An 18,148-nucleotide genomic window follows, 5' to 3' on the forward strand; every position below is an offset into this window, starting at 1 on the left:
TGCGTGGGAGAGGTTTGTCAGGTATTAAAGCCACGTCTGCCGTTTCCGTGCAGTTGGCAGGTTATTTCACTCTGTCCTGCAAACATTTCCCCCTTTCTTTCTCCACCGTTTTCTCTCTCTCTTTCTCTCTCTTCCTCCTTCCCCCCTCCACCCGCCCTCATTCTCTGGAAACCCACTTCGCTCACAAACCAGTTTGATCTGCCTCTGGGCTTAAAGCGAGGCAGCAGCCGAGTCATAAAACAGGCTGGAAAAGCACGCTTGTTTGATTCTGATAGGTTTTTAGAGGAGGGGAAGAAGAAGAGGAGGAGGAGAAGCGGGGCATAAAAGGGGAGGGCAGACATTTCCACCATGTTCTCTTTTCATTTGTCAGATGTGCCAAGGCACGTTATCGCAACGCTGCCCGAACTAGTATGCATGCGATTACGTTCATAAATTTTTCCACATTCTGATCAAATATATGATCCATTTAAACCGATTAAAATAACATGCTGGTAATGGAGGGAAAAAATGACATTGTTGGATATACAACCACTCCACTTCCTGAGCTTAGAGCTTGCGAGTGAAAACGGTAGAAATGCATGGGGCAAGATCTAAAAACCTTTGTATAAGCTCATGGTTTCAAAGCAATTAGCAGCACATTTCTCAACATTATTAACACTGCTTTTGTTATGTTGAATTAGGGGCCAAGAGAGTGCAGGCATTGTTACAAGTAATGGCTCCAGTCCACCCACATACACCACCCTCAAGGTAATATCTGTTTTAATGTGCTCATTGAGAGGAAAAAAAATACACATCTATGCATTAAGTAGTAAACCTTACACTCGATTTTTGAGCTTTTCACACGCTCTCATCAGTTCCTCCCTCTTTGTTTTTCTTTCTCACTGTGGCTTTCTTTCTATTTCTCCTTAGGGCATGGGGTTAGTGAGCACAGCTTTTAAACCTGAAGATATGCTGAAGTTGCGATATGGTAACTTGGGGATCGGACACACGCGCTATTCCACCACGGGAATGTCAGAACTGCAGAACTGCCAGCCCTTTGTGGTGGACACTCTGCATGGCAAGATTGCGGTAGCACACAATGGAGAACTCGTCAACGCTGCTGCGCTGCGCAAAAAGGCAGGCCCTTATTTCTTTAGCAACTGTGGTGGATTACATGAGTACAGGAATCCACTGCTGTGTTACACGACATTAACTATGAAAGTGTTTAGTATAGCATGCATATCATTCCAGCACTGACCAGATTTCATTTATTTATGATATTACATCGCCACAATATCCAGTGATGTTTAGAACTCTACATTAGCATAGAAGCTCCTCATTTTAACCTTCCATTATGAGTTATCATTCAGTAATAAGTTAAGAGCGGTCTTTATCTTTTTATAATTCATGCAGGTGTTTTTAAACTCTAACATATTAACTAAAACAGCCTGGAGCTCCGCCCCTTTCCTCCCCAATTTTGCTCGGAGTCATAAAAATAGAAATAGCCATTATTTGTCACGTATACATTACAGCACAGTGAAATTTTTTCTTCGCATAGCCCATCCTTGGAGATTGGGGTCAGAGCACAGGGTCAACCGTAATACAGCGCCCCTGGAGCAGAGAGGGTTAAGGGCCTTGCTCAAGGGCCCAACAGCGGCTACTTGGTGGTGCTGGGGCATGATCCCCGATCTTCCGGTCAACGACCCAGAGCCTAAACCACTTGAGGCTCCTCTACCCTTGAGTCATGTGATTGCCCTGACCATTGCATTAACTGAGAAGGTTTAGAGTTTATTATTTAACAAAATAACATTACACAAGTATTTAGTTAACTATATGTTTATAAAATATTTCATTATACATGACCAGGGAATCAAAACATTTAAACCATTTGAACATCTATTTAAAACGAAATAAAAAATCAGCTCGAATATAGAAAAATGACTTCTAAATGGATTCGATAGAAAATCTACTATCCTTTTCACTGCACATCACTGTAGAATTACCTAAAAATTCTCCATCCAGCAGAGTTTTTATGATTGACTCTGCCAGCAAGCAGTTTCTGACCGTAGAGCTGGTAATATTACTACACCTTTCCCTAATGTCCCTTAAACTCAAATGACGACAGAAAAGTGTATTTTCTTTTAATTTTTTTTTTTTTTTTTTAGGATATTGGTTTTGGATGATGAAATTGTTTATCATGATTTATTAAAAATGGAAATTATAAGCAGTAATTCAATATCTCACAAAATGAAACAGAAGTCTGTGTATCCTCCTAATGACCTGTGAATACGTGAAGTTTATTCCAGTACTGTCTATGATTTATGTATTATTATTATTATTATTATTATTACTGCATACATTTTTTTGGACTTAATTTGACAAATTAAGCTTATAAAATAAACCATTTTACATGCTACTGCATGGACAGGAGACGAGGCAGAAAACAAAAACCACATTCATGTGTTTTATAGGTGATGAGACATGGCGTGGGTCTTTCCACTAGTTCGGACAGCGAGCTCATCACTCAGCTCCTTTGTCTGACTCCGCCCATGGAGGAGGTCGACAATCCTGATTGGGTAGCACGGTCAGTTTAATATCGTTTTTAATGGTCATTGTTTAATTGCATGTGAAACCCACTATATCGGTGTTTAGACAAACTCAACCACTTGGATTATTTAGTAAAGTGTAGAATATTCCAATATAATGGTTTTTGTTTGATTTCAGCATTAAGAAATTGATGATCGAGACACCAACGGCGTACTCCCTGCTGATTATGCACAAAGACGTCATCTACGCTGTGCGGGACCCGTACGGCAACAGGCCGCTGTCTATCGGACGACTGGTGCCCATTTCCAAACTACACAGCTCTGGTACAAAAAAACTACTGAAAGGATAATGATTAGAGAACAGTAGTGATTTTCAGAACTTTACTCTAGATTACACAACAACAAGAAACAAAGTTTTATTTGTTTTCCTTAAAATTCTGAATGCTGAACTTTTCTTTTCAAAACAAATTCCTTACATAACTGTTATAGCTGATTGTTCTTCCTTCGTTTTGTTACACACACACCTACTCGCTTTCTGTATTCCTCAGGAGGTGGAGAAGGAGACACAGAAGGCTGGGTCGTCTCCTCGGAGTCCTGCAGCTTCCAGTCCATTGGAGCCAAGTGAGACTTTTAACCGTGTCACTTTGAACACTGGCAACACATGGTACAGCAGGTGGACGCTTCCCGTGTCTCTGTTCCGCAGGTATTACCGTGAAGTCCAACCTGGAGAAATCGTGCAGATCTCCAAACATGGGGTCAAGAGCCTGAATGTAATCCCCCGTCCCGAGGGAGATCCTCCAGCCTTCTGTATATTTGAGTATGTCTACTTCGCCAGGCCAGACTCCATATTTGAAGGCAAGCGCATCCTTTGAACAAATATTGCTTCTATATTTCTTTTTGTTTTTAGAATATAAGCATTTAAAAATATATATACATAGACATTAATGCATTTATACAAGTATTTTCCTTTCCCCCCCATAACCCCACCCCAAAGTAGCCTACCTATTGCACTGCATCACTTATAAATCATGTCTGTCTTCATGTTTGTGTTAAATAATCATTCTCATAATCTTATTATAATCAGATCTGTGCAAAGAAAGATAAAGAACAATTTTTTTTCTGCGTGAGACAAAAAAGGCTGCCAGAAAACATGAGCATGAGCAAGTTTATGTTCCAAAATTTTTATAGATCAACAAGGTTGAGACAATTTCTGTAAATAGCTCATAATGCTGAGAAAATTCTCTAGATACAAAGCCGACTAAGATAAGATCTTTAGCGTTTTCACTATATTGTCCTAATAATTCTTATACAATCATTTTTCTATAAACCTCTAGTACTAGTAAGCACTAGTAAAATAGTACTAGAACTACTGAAATGATAGCCACTGAAATACACCTGTAGTCTCTGGAGCTCTCTGGTGTACAAGCACTGAACTAGTGATACAAAGAAATCACTACCTTCTCATGACGTAGTGTGAGAATACGGTGCAGTCTACTGTAAGTAAGCTGTTTTTATTACTGCTGTTCCGTTAAATGAGTAGCAGAAATGATCAAACCAGCTTCACTCAGTCACTGGTGGTGTGTTGCAGGTCAGATGGTTTATACAGTCAGGCAGCGCTGTGGACGCCAGCTGGCCATCGAGGCCCCGACTGATGCCGACGTGGTCAGTACAGTGCCCGAGTCTGCTACTCCAGCTGCTTTAGGATACGCACAAGTGGTAAGAGATTTGTATAAGTATAAATAATTTGAGTCATGAACTCCTGCATTAATTTCGATTCTATCACATCACTACTGAATTCTGCGTTCTTTCATAATCTAAGGCAAGTGATAAAAGCTTCACGTCCATCGTATTCACTGGATTTTACTGCCTGTGACTTGCTTTTGTTTCTGAAATTAAAAATGAGACTAAAGGGGAAAGATGCACTGTGTGTGTGTGTGTGTGTGTGCGCGCACGTGCAGGAGCATTGTCACAGCGCGTTCTGTCCTGATCCTGGTGCTTTCCCCAGACACCTAAGCACTTCAATGTAAAATCACTGAGTAAGCGTCTGTCCTGGGGAAACAAACTCTCTAGGAACATATCTGTTGCCCTTTTCAGAGACATGCCAGGATGCGGTGGTGTTAAAAAGCTTGCTCTAGCATAGTCACCGCTTCGGATGCGGTTTTCACACAGATTTCACATGAATAATTTGCTCTTTAACATCTGTTGTGGGGACTGAGGAATAAAAATCACCAAAATGCATGGGCGTGACTATGGGGGGGATAAAAAGCATGACCCAGACCTCTCAGACATTCACAGGGTATGATGCCACTTGGGAGACTCACCAGACAGCATACTACCCAGCGACAAAAACATATATAGTACATTCAAATTCTGGTAATTTTCGGGTCTTGTATCTGTCAGCCACTATTACTAGGAGGAGATGGTTTGCAAGCAACATTGATAAAAGATATCTTGGGTGAATTAGAGGTGCAGCACGTAGCATTGCTTCCTCTCATCTCGATTAGATGATCTTGGGTTTGGCCTGGTTTCCTACCACCTCCCATAATCTAACCAGTAATTAAATGGTCTTGGAGTGTGTGAGAGAGAGAGAGGTTTTGTGTGCGAGTGTGATCGGTGTTCCTGAGGATAAAGTGGTTGCTTGATGGAGATCGTGCAGCGTACTATCCAGTGACCGATACCTGCAAAAACATCAAGTGCATTCAAATCCTGGGAATTTGTGGATCTATATGTATGAGCTACTGTTACTATGAGGAGATGGTTTACAAGCAACACTACAACTCACCCTGACAGTGTCTTCTTGGGTTTGGACTGGTGTCCTACCACCTCCCATAATATAACCAGTAGTTAAACTGGTAAATGAACTTGTCTTAGAGAGAGTGTGTGTGTGAGAGAGAGAGAGAGATAAAGAGAAAGAGGGATTGTGTGTGTGTGTTCTAGGCATCCAATCTGTATTTCCTCCTTGTGTTCTGTGTTCCTGAGGTGAGCAGGATAAAGTGGTTGCTTGCTAGAGAACTTACAGTATCCTATCCAGTGACAGAACCTGCAACTACATCAAATTCTGGGAATCTTGGGGGTCTTCCTTCGAATGCTTCATGACTGTATCTGTGAGCTGGACCCTGTCATATACTTTTGATTTGATTGGATCCTGCTCTGTCTCTCCAGTCAGGCCTGCCCTATGTGGAAGTCCTGTGTAAAAACCGCTACGTCGGAAGGACGTTTATTCAACCGAATACTCGCCTACGACAGCTCGGGGTGGCTAAGAAATTCGGGGCTCTGACCGACAACTTTTCCGGCAAACGAGTAGTTCTCATCGATGACTCTATCGTGCGAGGCAACACTATCTCGCCCATCATTAAACTGCTGAAAGAGGCCGGAGCAACAGAGGTAGGATCTACACACGTTTCACATTAAATCATTTCAAATAAAACTTCTGCTTTACTGATCCAGTTCATCTTTCACCTGTAAATCAATGAGTAGGTCCACATCCGTGTGGCGTCTCCTCCGATTCGGTTCCCCTGCTACATGGGCATCAACATTCCGACCAAAGAAGAGCTTATTGCTAATAAACCAGAGTTCAAGGACATTGCGAACTATATTGGTAAGTCGAGATAAATATTAGCACCCTTGTATCACGGTTAGTTTACATAAATTCTGGTATATTTTTAAAGGACATTATTTACTTTTGTAAAATATCTAATATGTAACATTTACAAATAGACTTGTAAAAATGCAGCCCCTTGTTCTCTAAATGGAAAGAAAATTCTTCATTTATTAATTTTCCTCCCCAGTTTGGTTACCTGCCAATCACCAGATTAATCTAATGTTTTTCTTCTGAAGCCAGACAGCTTGGTCAGTGTCAGAGAGAGGAAGAGAGAGAGAGAGAGAAGCTAAAGGATAAGTGAGCTAGACAAGTAGCGAAGGGTGAGAGGGAGGAGAATAAGTGAGAGAGAAAGAGATCGAGATAGAGAATGAGTGAGACAGAAGGGAGTATGGGTGAGAGAGGGAGAGATGGATGGATAGAGGATGAGTGAGCTAGAAAAGAGAGGAACAGTGAGAGAGCTAGAGGGTGAGTGAGCTTGAGAAGAAGGAAGAAAGGGTGAGAGAGAGTGAGAGAATGAGATAGAGAAGGGAGTATGGGAGAGAGAGATGGATAGATGGAGGATGAGTGAGCTAGAGAAGAGAGGAACGGTGAGAGAGAGCTAGAGGGTGAGTGAGCTTAAGAAGAAAGGGTGAGAGAGAGAGCAAGAGAATGAGTGAGATAGAGAAGGGAGTATGGGAGAGAGATGGATAGATGGAGGATGAGTGAGCTTGAGAAGAGAGGAACAGTGAGAGAGAGCTAGAGGGTGAGTGAGCTTGAGAAGAAGGAAGAAAGGGTGAGAGAGAGCGAGAGAATGAGTGAGATAGAGAAGGGAGTATGGGAGAGAGAGATGGATAGATGGAGGATGAGTGAGCTAGAGAAGAGAGGAACGGTGAGAGAGAGCTAGAGGGTGAGTGAGCTTGAGAAGAAGGAAGAAAGGGTGAGAGAGAGCGAGAGAATGAGTGAGATAGAGAAGGGAGTATGGGAGAGAGAGATGGATAGATAGAGGGTGAGTGAGCTTAAGAAGAAAGGGTGAGAGAGAGAGCAAGAGAATGAGTGAGATAGAGAAGGGAGTATGGGAGAGAGATGGATAGATGGAGGATGAGTGAGCTTGAGAAGAGAGGAACAGTGAGAGAGAGCTAGAGGGTGAGTGAGCTTGAGAAGAAGGAAGAAAGGGTGAGAGAGAGAGCAAGAGAATGAGTGAGATAGAGAAGGGAGTATGGGAGAGAGATGGATAGATGGAGGATGAGTGAGCTTGAGAAGAGAGGAACAGTGAGAGAGAGCTAGAGGGTGAGTGAGCTTGAGAAGAAGGAAGAAAGGGTGAGAGAGAGCGAGAGAATGAGTGAGATAGAGAAGGGCGTATGGGAGAGAGATGGATAGATGGAGGATGAGTGAGCTAGAGAAGAGAGGAACGGTGAGAGAGAGAGCTAGAGGGTGAGTGAGCTTGAGAAGGCAGAAAGGGTGAGAGAGGGAGAGAATGAGAGAGAGAGGATGAGTGAGCAAGAGAAGAAGGAAGAAAGGGTGAGAGACAGAATGAGTGAGAGAGAAGAGAGTATGGGTGAGAGACGGATGGATAGATAGAGGATGAGCGAGCTAGAGGAACGGTGAGAGAGAGCTATAGGGTGAGGGGGAGAGAGCAAGAGGGTAAGTGAGCTAGAGAAAGAAAAAAGGGTGAGGGAGAGAGAGCGAGAGAGATACAGGATGAGTGAGCTAGGGAGGAGGATAAGTGTGAGAGGGAGAGAGAGAGAGATGGAGAATGAGTGAGCTAGGGAAGGGAGAGAGAGATGGAGAATGAGTGAGCTAGGGAAGGGAGAGAGAGCTGGAGAATGGAGAGAGAGATGGAGAATGAGTGAGCTAGGGAAGGGAGAGAGAGCAAGAGGGTAAGTGAGCTAGAGAAAGAAGAAAGGGTGAGAGAGAGAGCGAGAGATACAGAATGAGTGAGCTAGGGAGGAGGATAAGTGTGAGAGGGAGAGAGAGAGAGATGGAGAATGAGTGAGCTAGGGAAGGGAGAGAGAGATGGAGAATGAGTGAGCTAGGGAAGGGAGAGAGAGAGAGAGAGATGGAGAATGAGTGAGCTAGGGAAGGGAGAGAGAGATGGAGAATGAGTGAGCTAGGGAAGGGAGAGAGAGAGAGAGAGATGGAGAATGAGTGAGCTAGGGAAGGGAGAGAGAGAGAGAGAGATGGAGAATGAGTGAGCTAGGGAAGGGAGAGAGAGATGGAGAATGAGTGAGCTAGGGAAGGGAGAGAGAGAGAGAGAGATGGAGAATGAGTGAGCTAGGGAAGGGAGAGAGAGATGGAGAATGAGTGAGCTAGGGAAGGGAGAGAGAGATGGAGAATGAGTGAGTTAGGGAAGGGAGAGAGAGATGGAGAATGAGTGAGTTAGGGAAGGGAGAGAGAGATGGAGAATGAGTGAGTTAGGGAAGGGAGAGAGAGATGGAGAATGAGTGAGCTAGGGAAGGGAGAGAGAGATGGAGAATGAGTGAGTTAGGGAAGGGAGAGAGAGATGGAGAATGAGTGAGTTAGGGAAGGGAGAGAGAGATGGAGAATGAGTGAGTTAGGGAAGGGAGAGAGAGATGGAGAATGAGTGAGCTAGGGAAGGGAGAGAGAGATGGAGAATGAGTGAGTTAGGGAAGGGAGAGAGAGATGGAGAATGAGTGAGTTAGGGAAGGGAGAGAGAGATGGAGAATGAGTGAGTTAGGGAAGGGAGAGAGAGATGGAGAATGAGTGAGCTAGGGAAGGGAGAGAGAGATGGAGAATGAGTGAGTTAGGGAAGGGAGAGAGAGATGGAGAATGAGTGAGTTAGGGAAGGGAGAGAGAGATGGAGAATGAGTGAGTTAGGGAAGGGAGAGAGAGATGGAGAATGAGTGAGCTAGGGAAGGGAGAGAGAGATGGAGAATGAGTGAGCTAGGGAAGGGAGAGAGAGAGAGAGAGAGATGGAGAATGAGTGAGCTAGGGAAGGGAGAGAGAGATGGAGAATGAGTGAGCTAGGGAAGGGAGAGAGAGATGGAGAATGAGTGAGCTAGGGAAGGGAGAGAGAGATGGAGAATGAGTGAGCTAGGGAAGGGAGAGAGAGATGGAGAATGAGCGAGTTAGGGAAGGGAGAGAGAGATGGAGAATGAGTGAGTTAGGGAAGGGAGAGAGAGATGGAGAATGAGTGAGTTAGGGAAGGGAGAGAGAGATGGAGAATGAGTGAGTTAGGGAAGGGAGAGAGAGATGGAGAATGAGTGAGCTAGGGAAGGGAGAGAGAGATGGAGAATGAGTGAGTTAGGGAAGGGAGAGAGAGATGGAGAATGAGTGAGTTAGGGAAGGGAGAGAGAGATGGAGAATGAGTGAGTTAGGGAAGGGAGAGAGAGATGGAGAATGAGTGAGTTAGGGAAGGGAGAGAGAGATGGAGAATGAGCGAGTTAGGGAAGGGAGAGAGAGATGGAGAATGAGCGAGTTAGGGAAGGGAGAGAGAGATGGAGAATGAGCGAGTTAGGGAAGGGAGAGAGAGATGGAGAATGAGCGAGTTAGGGAAGGGAGAGAGAGATGGAGAATGAGCGAGTTAGGGAAGGGAGAGAGAGATGGAGAATGAGCGAGTTAGGGAAGGGAGAGAGAGATGGAGAATGAGCGAGTTAGGGAAGGGAGAGAGAGATGGAGAATGAGCGAGTTAGGGAAGGGAGAGAGAGATGGAGAATGAGTGAGTTAGGGAAGGGAGAGAGAGATGGAGAATGAGTGAGTTAGGGAAGGGAGAGAGAGATGGAGAATGAGTGAGTTAGGGAAGGGAGAGAGAGATGGAGAATGAGTGAGTTAGGGAAGGGAGAGAGAGATGGAGAATGAGTGAGTTAGGGAAGGGAGAGAGAGATGGAGAATGAGTGAGCTAGGGAAGGGGGGGAGAGAGAGAGAGATGGAGAATGAGTGAGCTAGAGAAGGGGGAGAGAGATGGAGAATGAGTGAGCTAGGGAAGGGAGAGAGAGATGGAGAATGAGTGAGCTAGGGAAGGGGGAGAGAGAGAGAGAGATGGAGAATGAGTGAGCTAGAGAAGGGGGAGAGAGATGGAGAATGAGTGAGCTAGGGAAGGGAGAGAGAGATGGAGAATGAGTGAGCTAGGGAAGGGAGAGAGAGATGGAGAATGAGTGAGCTAGGGAAGGGAGAGAGAGAGAGAGAGAGATGGAGAATGAGTGAGCTAGGGAAGGGAGAGAGAGAGAGAGAGAGATGGAGAATGAGTGAGCTAGGGAAGGGAGAGAGAGAGAGAGATGGAGAATGAGTGAGCTAGGGAAGGGAGAGAGAGAGAGATGGAGAATGAGTGAGCTAGGGAAGGGAGAGAGAGAGAGAGATGGAGAATGAGTGAGCTAGGGAAGGGAGAGAGAGAGAGATGGAGAATGAGTGAGCTAGGGAAGAGAGGATGGGCGAGTGAGAGAGAGGAAGGGAGAGAGAGCTAGACGATGAGTGAGTAAGAGAATGGAGGAAGAGTGGGAAAAGCGAGAGCTATAGAAGGGAGGAGGAGAAGTGAGAGAGAGAGAGAGATTTCACCTCAGAGCATGGTCAGTGTCGTTTCCTTGTGATGTCACTAACAGTGCAGATGTTTTGTTGTTGAATCCATCAAATGCTTTTTAGTTTGAATTTTCATTTCTGATTAACACCCAAACCCCGTATTCAAAAACAAGCCCCATAATGACCTGCCCATGTTCCTGTACTGTGTAGGAGCCACCAGCGTGCGTTACCTGTCTGTCGAGGGTCTGGTGACTGCAGTACAGAGCGGCATTGAGTTATACGACAAGGAGCAGATCAGCTCCAGCAGCAAGACCAGCACAAAACTGGGTCACTGTACAGCCTGCCTGACTGGTAAATACCCCGTCGAGCTGGAGTGGTGATGAAACACACAGCAACACAACAGCCAACGTTGCACCTCGTGAAAATGTAGCTGTGATGAGTGTAACCATTGCGGATGGATTAGCTCTACTATACAGGGAGGTATGAAAGGTAATCGTGATTGCTGCGTGCAGTTAATTATAACGCTAACGATGGTTTCCACTCTCTCAAGGACATTTAAATTCCTCAACCGTGTGTTTATTCTGACATAATTCCTGAAATGTGCCGTATACTTTAATATCTACACTTGTAAGCACTTTTTTTTTTGTGATGTATCTGAGTTACACACACAACATTTACATCTAGACCGTTTAGCTGTTTATTTTGTGTAACATTACACCCTTTTTATTTCTATCTACAGCCTTTCCTGTAGCCACACAGCATTATTATTATTGTCTTTGACAAATCCTGATGACATTCCTCAGTTTTTTGAAGATTTCCCTGTTCATAAGAGACGACGTTTTGTCTGTAGTAAATGTGTGTGAAATAAAACTGCTTTTGTTTGTTCTGTCCAATGTAATTAAAACACACAAAGAGCATGTTCCAATAAAATTGATGATCCCATTGTAGAAAACATATTTATTAAATTCAGTTTACATGCAGCGTGAACACAAAGATAATTTGTAGACAAAAACATGGAGTTTGTCTAGCAGAAAGGAAAAAAAAACAAAAAACTATTACATACGTTACACAGGAATTTTTATTCACAAGCTGTTTCCTGTATTTAAACTGGACAGGCTTGAACACTGACCGCTATAATCACAAATAATATGTCTTGTTTAAATGTTGATGAAAGCTTTTTCCTTTGGGTCAGAGAAACTTTCTTTTCCTGGCTATAATATGGAATTAACAGGGACTTACACGGTCAATGTAATGTTTCCTTTCTGAACTTACAGTAACCTACAGTAATGGCTTCTCTTAAACGAACAGGGAAAGCGCATCACTGGAGAGGGCCATACAGGAGCCGCCTTCTTGACAGCCTGGAAAATATAAATAGATTCGGGTGAAATGAATAGATTCAGGTGGAATAAAAAAAGAATAGCATTATTAGTGTGTAGGCTTTTACCTTGGCGAGGCTGAGACACCACTCCGATCCCAGGCTCTCCCTGGTGACCTGGCTGTAAATAAATAAATAAATAAATAAAGTAATAAGTAATCGTGTCTGATGTTCTAATATAACGTGATGTACACACTGCAGTCCATTTATAAATTTGTAAAAATTGATTAGGCTGAAACCCTAAACCGTAGCCAGACATCACACACAAAATGTTATTGTCATGGTTATTATTTTTGTTTATTTGAATGCAAATCAATCCAGCATAATGTTAACAGCAGAAAATATTTAATGATTTTATGAATGGATTCATGGATTGTATCACGATCACTGGGAGTATTCCTAAATTAGGAATAAAACACTATGGGGCATGGATTTATAAGAAATGTATCGGTATCATGGTCTTGTGTGGTTCAGTATAAAGGGGAGTTACCACACCAAAGCTGATCATTAATACATGTTTTATTCCTGTTATACCACAGAAATTTCAATAATATTTATGAAGGATATTTTAGTTTGAATCCCGATGATGCGACAGCCAGCTACGGCCGCAGGAGGAGCAAGAGAGCAATACTGGTCATGCCGTGTCTCATCAATCATAGCATCACTAGCCATTCATGGACGCTCATGTATGCAAAGAAATGGGGTGTGTGAGGGTTCTGCCTTCATGCGTCTTGGGAAAGCAAGAGCCTCCAACCCTCTCAAACTATAATTTTATACATAACTGGTGAGTAGGAACTAATGCAAAAATCAGGGAAAATTCCTAAATATTCCGATTTAATCTTGTGGACTGTCTATTAAAACAGAGAAACAGTTTAGGCCCTGTTCTCACTTAATTTTCTGTCTCAAAGTTCATGAAAAACTAAAAATTTTGCAGCTTGCAGGGAACTCTCCACTGAAAGACTTTCCAGTGTTGGAAAGTTACAGATTTGCGTGAAGAGTAAAAGGCATGTAAGATTCCCTTTTCAGAAAGCATCACCATATCAGTTACACAGTGTAAGGAGAGTGTTTGTCATACATCTTGTTGCTATTGTATTGTAGATGAAAGAGCTCATTAGTCGATACCTTGCACACTGGTAAGTCCTAGCCTACTGCTACAAGTCCGGGTTTTTGTTTTTCTAAGGTCAAAAATGGGAACATTTTTCAGTGAACTGAACTAATTTTCACTTTCTGTGGCCAGAGCTACATTCACACATACAGTGCTTTTTATCTCTGCAAGTCTCTGTACTGGTCATCCTTAGGCGATCCTAACGCAGGTTGCCATAGTAACAACGTTTAACAGTGGGTGGAGCAGTTTTCTCGCTGTCAATATAAAATGTTCTGGAGGGAGATTTTGGTATATATGTATGTATGTATGTATGAGATGAAGGAGACGCAGAGCGAGCTCTTTGATGTGGACCACATGACCTCTACTGTCTTCACTCCCATTGGTAGCCGCTGCAGAGTCACTCATTCACTAAAAGTTCAACTTTTCTTAGCTTTGTTATTGTCGCAGGACACACCTACATCTAGTAGTTAATATTTACCGTCTTTCAGTGAAATTTAATGATCTCTGTGCTTGGTTGCTGTATGTAGGAATGCAGTTAAGACTAAAGGCAACAAAAGTACCCTAAAACTCAAAATGACTTCATTAGACATGTAACGCATCACCGGGTAGCATCTACAGGTCATAGATTTCAGGTTGTCATTGAATTGCTACTAAAACATGACAATCATGACTAATCATTTAAGATCACGTTTATTTATTTGTTACTTTTGGTCTCCTAAAAAGGAGTTACTTCGTATAAAAAGTATTTGGTTCATTCAGCCAAATGAGCGCGCACACACACGTCCAAAGTCTGAGGAAGGCAATCTAACAGAAACGGCCACCGTCCAGGTACTTACTGCCTTCAGAGATGTCAAAATTCTCACCCTCACCACGATACCTCAACGATTCTCTCTGCAAGCACGAGAAATGAAAAAGGTTACTCCAAAAGCCGACGTTAGATGATACTTAATTTTAACATTGTGTTACATGTCGTCTTACCCATGATGGGGAGTAGTGCTGTGTCTGCAGGTCCAGTCTGGAGCTTGGTCTCCTCCCGTTGCTTCCTGATCCACTTTGTCTTATGGCTCTGAGAAATCCCGGGCTGGGACACTGTAAGAGAAGAGCCCTGTTCCAGGTGTATTTGTCCTCATTGGGCTCCATCACTGCAGTATCTACATATCTGTTCACCTCCTGCTGCTGCGGCCAGAACTGGTCAGAAGGGGTCCGTCGTGGTGAACAGCTCTCACGGAAACGCTTGAATCTCAGCGATTCCACTACCTCTGGCTCACGAGATCTCTTCTTCAGCTGGCTCCGTACAGGAGTTAGAGAGAGTGCCGACATGCTCGTGGAGGACAAAGCCGGACTCTGGATGCCGGATCGCCTCTTGCAGAGATGACAGGAAGATGTAGGGTTGGTGCTACGACAGATAAAATGATGATAAAGACTCATGAACTCAGCATCAATCTGCCTGCTGGGGATCCGGGAGATGGTAGAGGATGGGGAAATGTGGCTGGAGAAGGACGGCTGGCGTTTCAGCTGGTTGCTGGGATTCTTCTGATAGGGAGAATGATCTCTCTGACCTTGGTAAGGAGATCGGCACACCTCGGAGGTACGAATCATGGGCGACGCTTGTTTAGGGTAGGACAAGGATGTTTGCTGGTCGCTAATAATTTTGGCCTTTAGAGGACTCCTCAGTTGAGAAAGAGGAACACTGAGAGCTCTCTGCGGGGAGGCGGTGGGAGAATGAATGTAGTCCCTGCGCAGGCCTGAGCGATAGTAGGATGGTGACGGATTATCAGAGTTACATCTTTGGTTTGCAAGAGATGACATTCTGGCCATTTTTAACGGTGACCATGTTGTGCCAGCGACAGAGGAGGCTGAAACCCCATGAGATCTTGGCAAAAAGACCGGTTCAACAACGTAGGTCTGGTTGAGATCTGGTGAAGGAGAATGAGGAGAGGAAGAACCAGAAGATGGGGGAGTTGAAAGGTCCAGCACACGAACGGGTCGATGACGTGGTGACTTGCTGCTCGAGCACTGGCCTGTCCAGTGGGCTGAACTGTTTTCCACTCGCGTTGTTTTCTCCGCATCATCTCTTCTTGGTGAATAAAAACAAGCCGTGGACACTAGGGATGTATTACTGATACTCTTCATTGGTGAAAAGTCCAGCTTGCTTTTGTGTGGTGAAGATCCCTGATACCTGAACATACTTTTCTGGTGGTTACTGATGTTATCACGGGCTGGTTTCGGGGCAGTAGTTGCTCTCTCTCTCGTCCTGTTCAGCGTGGGATTATGGTCATTGCTGAAAATGTAACTGTGGTGCTGTGCTTGGGAAGACTGCCAGCGCCTACGACGATACCTGCGCAAGACAGAGCTAGCCACGTTGGTCACGTGCTGACGTCGGTATGCCTCGCCGATCTGGTTCAGCATGCTGGGATAGACGTCCAATAGAGTGCTGCCGTTGCTGTTTAGAGTTCTCTCCAGATCCGGGTCCTCTTCCTCAGGCTGAGACGGCTCGTCCCACAAACAGCTGCGAGAGCTGCTCATGGATTTTGCAAAAAGATGGGAAGTCTCAGAACCTGTGTTCAAAACAACCGGCAGTGTATTGTTGGGGTGGATTCAGATTCCTGTCTTATTTAATAAGCACTCGTATATGCAAAGCTGTACACTATTGGCTTGGTGGAAAAGCGTAAATGTAGGAATGGGGAGTTCTTACACTGGCCGCTAGTGCAGTTTTCCATCTGACTGGAACATTCGAGATCATCTATGGTTTCATCCATCTGAATTAACACAAAACAAGACAAATGTTTTATTTACTTCTAATAAGAAATATACATATGTAAATAAAATTAAAAAAAATCATTTGTAATATCTATCTAACTCCTCCCCACCCTCCAAAAATGAATAGCGTATTGTTTAAAAACCAAACACACTCCACCTGGCATGAAGACAGAGATGAACTCGCGTCTTGATCCAAGAGACTCTGTTCTTCCTGTGGGTTATCCGAGACTAGACGAAAAAAGAAAAAAATATATATATATAGAGCATGTAAGGGATCATCAATTGCAAGATGATTAATCATAAGTATATAGAAAACCAAAACAAAATGTTTCCTACCCTGCAGTGACCGCTTTTTGAGCTGATCCTGCAAAAACAAATGACATGTCAAGAAACTTGTAAGCAAACGTCACTTTTCGTTACGTTTTTTTGTTGTCCAGCTGTCTTCATTCTTCCAAGGCACTGACCTGATCATGTGAAAGTCATTACGACCCAGACTGGACAGAAGTGTAACAGTAAAATGTGTGGAGCATAACAACAAAAGAAGGAAGGCCACAACAGCTGACTTAAAAAACCAAAAAAAACCAAAACTGTATGAATGAATTCCTTTTTCCTTTCCAAGATTTGACCTTTTCAACCTTTTAGCATTTTACATTGCGGTACTATAATACACAGCCTTTCCATTATGACCCACAAACTCAGTGCACTGATCTAAATGTCCATCAAAACCAGACAGCTGGTCTAAAGTGTGATCTCGGTTGCTTTCTTCTTACCCTTAAGTGCTGCAGCTCTTCTTCTGCTGTAGCGCTGTTCAGAGGCACAGAATCTGCGGACACAGAAACACAGCCTGAGACGTGCATCCACACTGACTCGACTGCGCAGACCTTTTACACCCCAGAGCCACTCAGTATAGACTTCCTTATGGGAAATATTAGAATATAATGCTCATTATTCAAATCTGTTCAAGGCTTTTCTGGATATATATTGGAGCCATTGAAGAATGTTTTATTCCTGAACCTTCCAGACAAAGCATATATAATATTGCCAAAAGTATGTGGACACCCGAGTTGTTACCCTTTTGCTGTTATAATTTACTCTAATGTGAAGGTTTCCCACTAGATGTTGGAGCGTGTCTGTGGGGATTAGTGATCATTCAGCTACAAGATCATTAGTGAGATCAGACAGAGGTCTGGGCTTCAGTCGGTGTTCCAGTTCAACCCAAAAGTGTTCAGTGGGGTTGAGTCAGGGCTCAGTGCAGGACATATAAGTTCTTCCACTCCAAGTCTTCATGTCTGGAGCTCACTGTGCACAGTTGTGTACATCATCATGCTTCATTCCTTCACTGGAACTAAGAGGAACAAACCTGTTCCTCTTAGTTCCAGTGAAGGAAAATTGTACCGCTACAGCATGTAGAGACATTCAGTACAAACTTTGTGCAAAGCTCACATATGGGTTTGATGGTCAGGGCTCTTTTACACATTAATTATATTATTACTGGGGGATGTGGTAGCTTAGTGGTTAAGGTGTTGGTCTACTAAACGGTCCACCAATCTACCACTGCTGGGCCCCTGAGCAAGGCCCTTATCTCTAAATTGCTCAGTAAGTCACTCTGGATAAGGGAGTCTGCCAAATGCCAGAAATGCAGTTATAAGGGTTAAGGTTGAACCCATTTTGTTCACATTTCGAAACCACAACTTGACTAGTAATGATGTAATCCACTGCTATAGAAAATCTAAAAATAATATATCTCTTTTTAAAATATTCTCTCACCGTTCCCAGATGTGATGGTCATGGTTTTCAGGCAGACTTCAGGTCCTGGACCATCTAAATTCGAATACTGAAAACAGAGGAGTGATTGTTATTGCTTTATAATAGCTGTAGGTCATTTTAAAGTCTTTTTAAGTCTTAAAAGGTCTTTAAAGTCTTTCAGTCACTAGGTAAGTTAGGTAAGGCTGTGTGTATTTATTTATTTATATTTTATTAAAGTTATTAACGTTATTAAGCTAAGCTAGTAACGGAAGTAGCTAATAACGGAAGGTGGCTAGCTAGCATTAACCCCGAGAAAGCTACTCACTTTTTGGAAAATCCGCTCCATGGTGTTTCTAAATATTTCGTCATTTTTCTTCAGCTGCTCTGAAATTATTTTTTGATCCATGTACTCCATTTTAAAGGATAAATATAATAATAATAATAATAATAATAATAATAATAATAATAAACTGCTTCAGCAGCAGACCTCCAGCTGCAGCATCACTCTGAGTCTGAATACTTTTCAAATTTCCCCCCTGATGTAAAACGGCGCTATTCATTGGCAGTTTGGAGGCGACGTCATTTTG

General features: G+C 43.3%; 2 protein-coding genes across 2 annotated transcripts; one reads left to right on the forward strand and one right to left on the reverse strand.

Annotated features, from left to right (window-relative positions):
* The first annotated feature begins 912 nt into the window (after nt 1-912).
* ppat (phosphoribosyl pyrophosphate amidotransferase) lies at nt 913-10,955 on the forward strand. The gene is made up of 9 exons (XM_058378528.1): nt 913-1,157; nt 2,483-2,563; nt 2,704-2,849; nt 3,074-3,146; nt 3,229-3,380; nt 4,114-4,241; nt 5,688-5,909; nt 6,003-6,123; nt 10,786-10,955. Exons 1-9 carry the CDS (start codon nt 913-915, stop codon nt 10,953-10,955), a joined length of 1,338 nt encoding a protein of 445 aa, XP_058234511.1.
* Nucleotides 10,956-11,519: 564 nt separating this feature from the next.
* Nucleotides 11,520-18,088, reverse strand: si:dkeyp-117h8.4 (uncharacterized protein LOC572032 homolog). The gene is made up of 10 exons (XM_058379168.1): nt 17,887-18,088; nt 17,583-17,649; nt 16,586-16,638; nt 16,152-16,179; nt 15,973-16,043; nt 15,751-15,814; nt 14,034-15,613; nt 13,892-13,946; nt 12,020-12,071; nt 11,520-11,933 (listed from the first exon to the last, which is right to left on the reverse strand). The coding sequence occupies exons 1-10, from the start codon at nt 17,974-17,976 to the stop codon at nt 11,894-11,896; spliced, it is 2,100 nt and encodes a 699-aa protein (XP_058235151.1). The 5' UTR covers nt 17,977-18,088; the 3' UTR covers nt 11,520-11,893.
* Between the last annotated feature and the right edge of the window lie 60 nt (nt 18,089-18,148).

This window comes from Hemibagrus wyckioides, linkage group LG25 (genome assembly GCF_019097595.1).
Source record: "Hemibagrus wyckioides isolate EC202008001 linkage group LG25, SWU_Hwy_1.0, whole genome shotgun sequence".
NCBI classification, from domain to species: Eukaryota; Metazoa; Chordata; class Actinopteri; order Siluriformes; family Bagridae; genus Hemibagrus; species Hemibagrus wyckioides.

What these genes read in the sequence shown, in the direction of transcription:
- ppat (XM_058378528.1), top strand. Translation starts at nt 913, where the DNA reads ATGGGGTTAGTGAGCACAGCTTTTAAACCTGAAGATATGCTGAAGTTG. An exon ending in GCCAGACTCCATATTTGAAG is followed by an intron (nt 3,381 to 4,113) that starts GCAAGCGCATCC and finishes GGTGTGTTGCAG; the next exon opens with GTCAGATGGTTTATACAGTC. An exon ending in GGACATTGCGAACTATATTG is followed by an intron (nt 6,124 to 10,785) that starts GTAAGTCGAGAT and finishes TGTACTGTGTAG; the next exon opens with GAGCCACCAGCGTGCGTTAC.
- si:dkeyp-117h8.4 (XM_058379168.1), bottom strand. Translation starts at nt 17,976, where the DNA reads ATGGAGTACATGGATCAAAAAATAATTTCAGAGCAGCTGAAGAAAAAT. An exon ending in AAACTGCACTAGCGGCCAGT is followed by an intron (nt 15,614 to 15,750) that starts GTAAGAACTCCC and finishes TTTTGAACACAG; the next exon opens with GTTCTGAGACTTCCCATCTT. An exon ending in AGCACTACTCCCCATCATGG is followed by an intron (nt 13,947 to 14,033) that starts GTAAGACGACAT and finishes TCGTGCTTGCAG; the next exon opens with AGAGAATCGTTGAGGTATCG.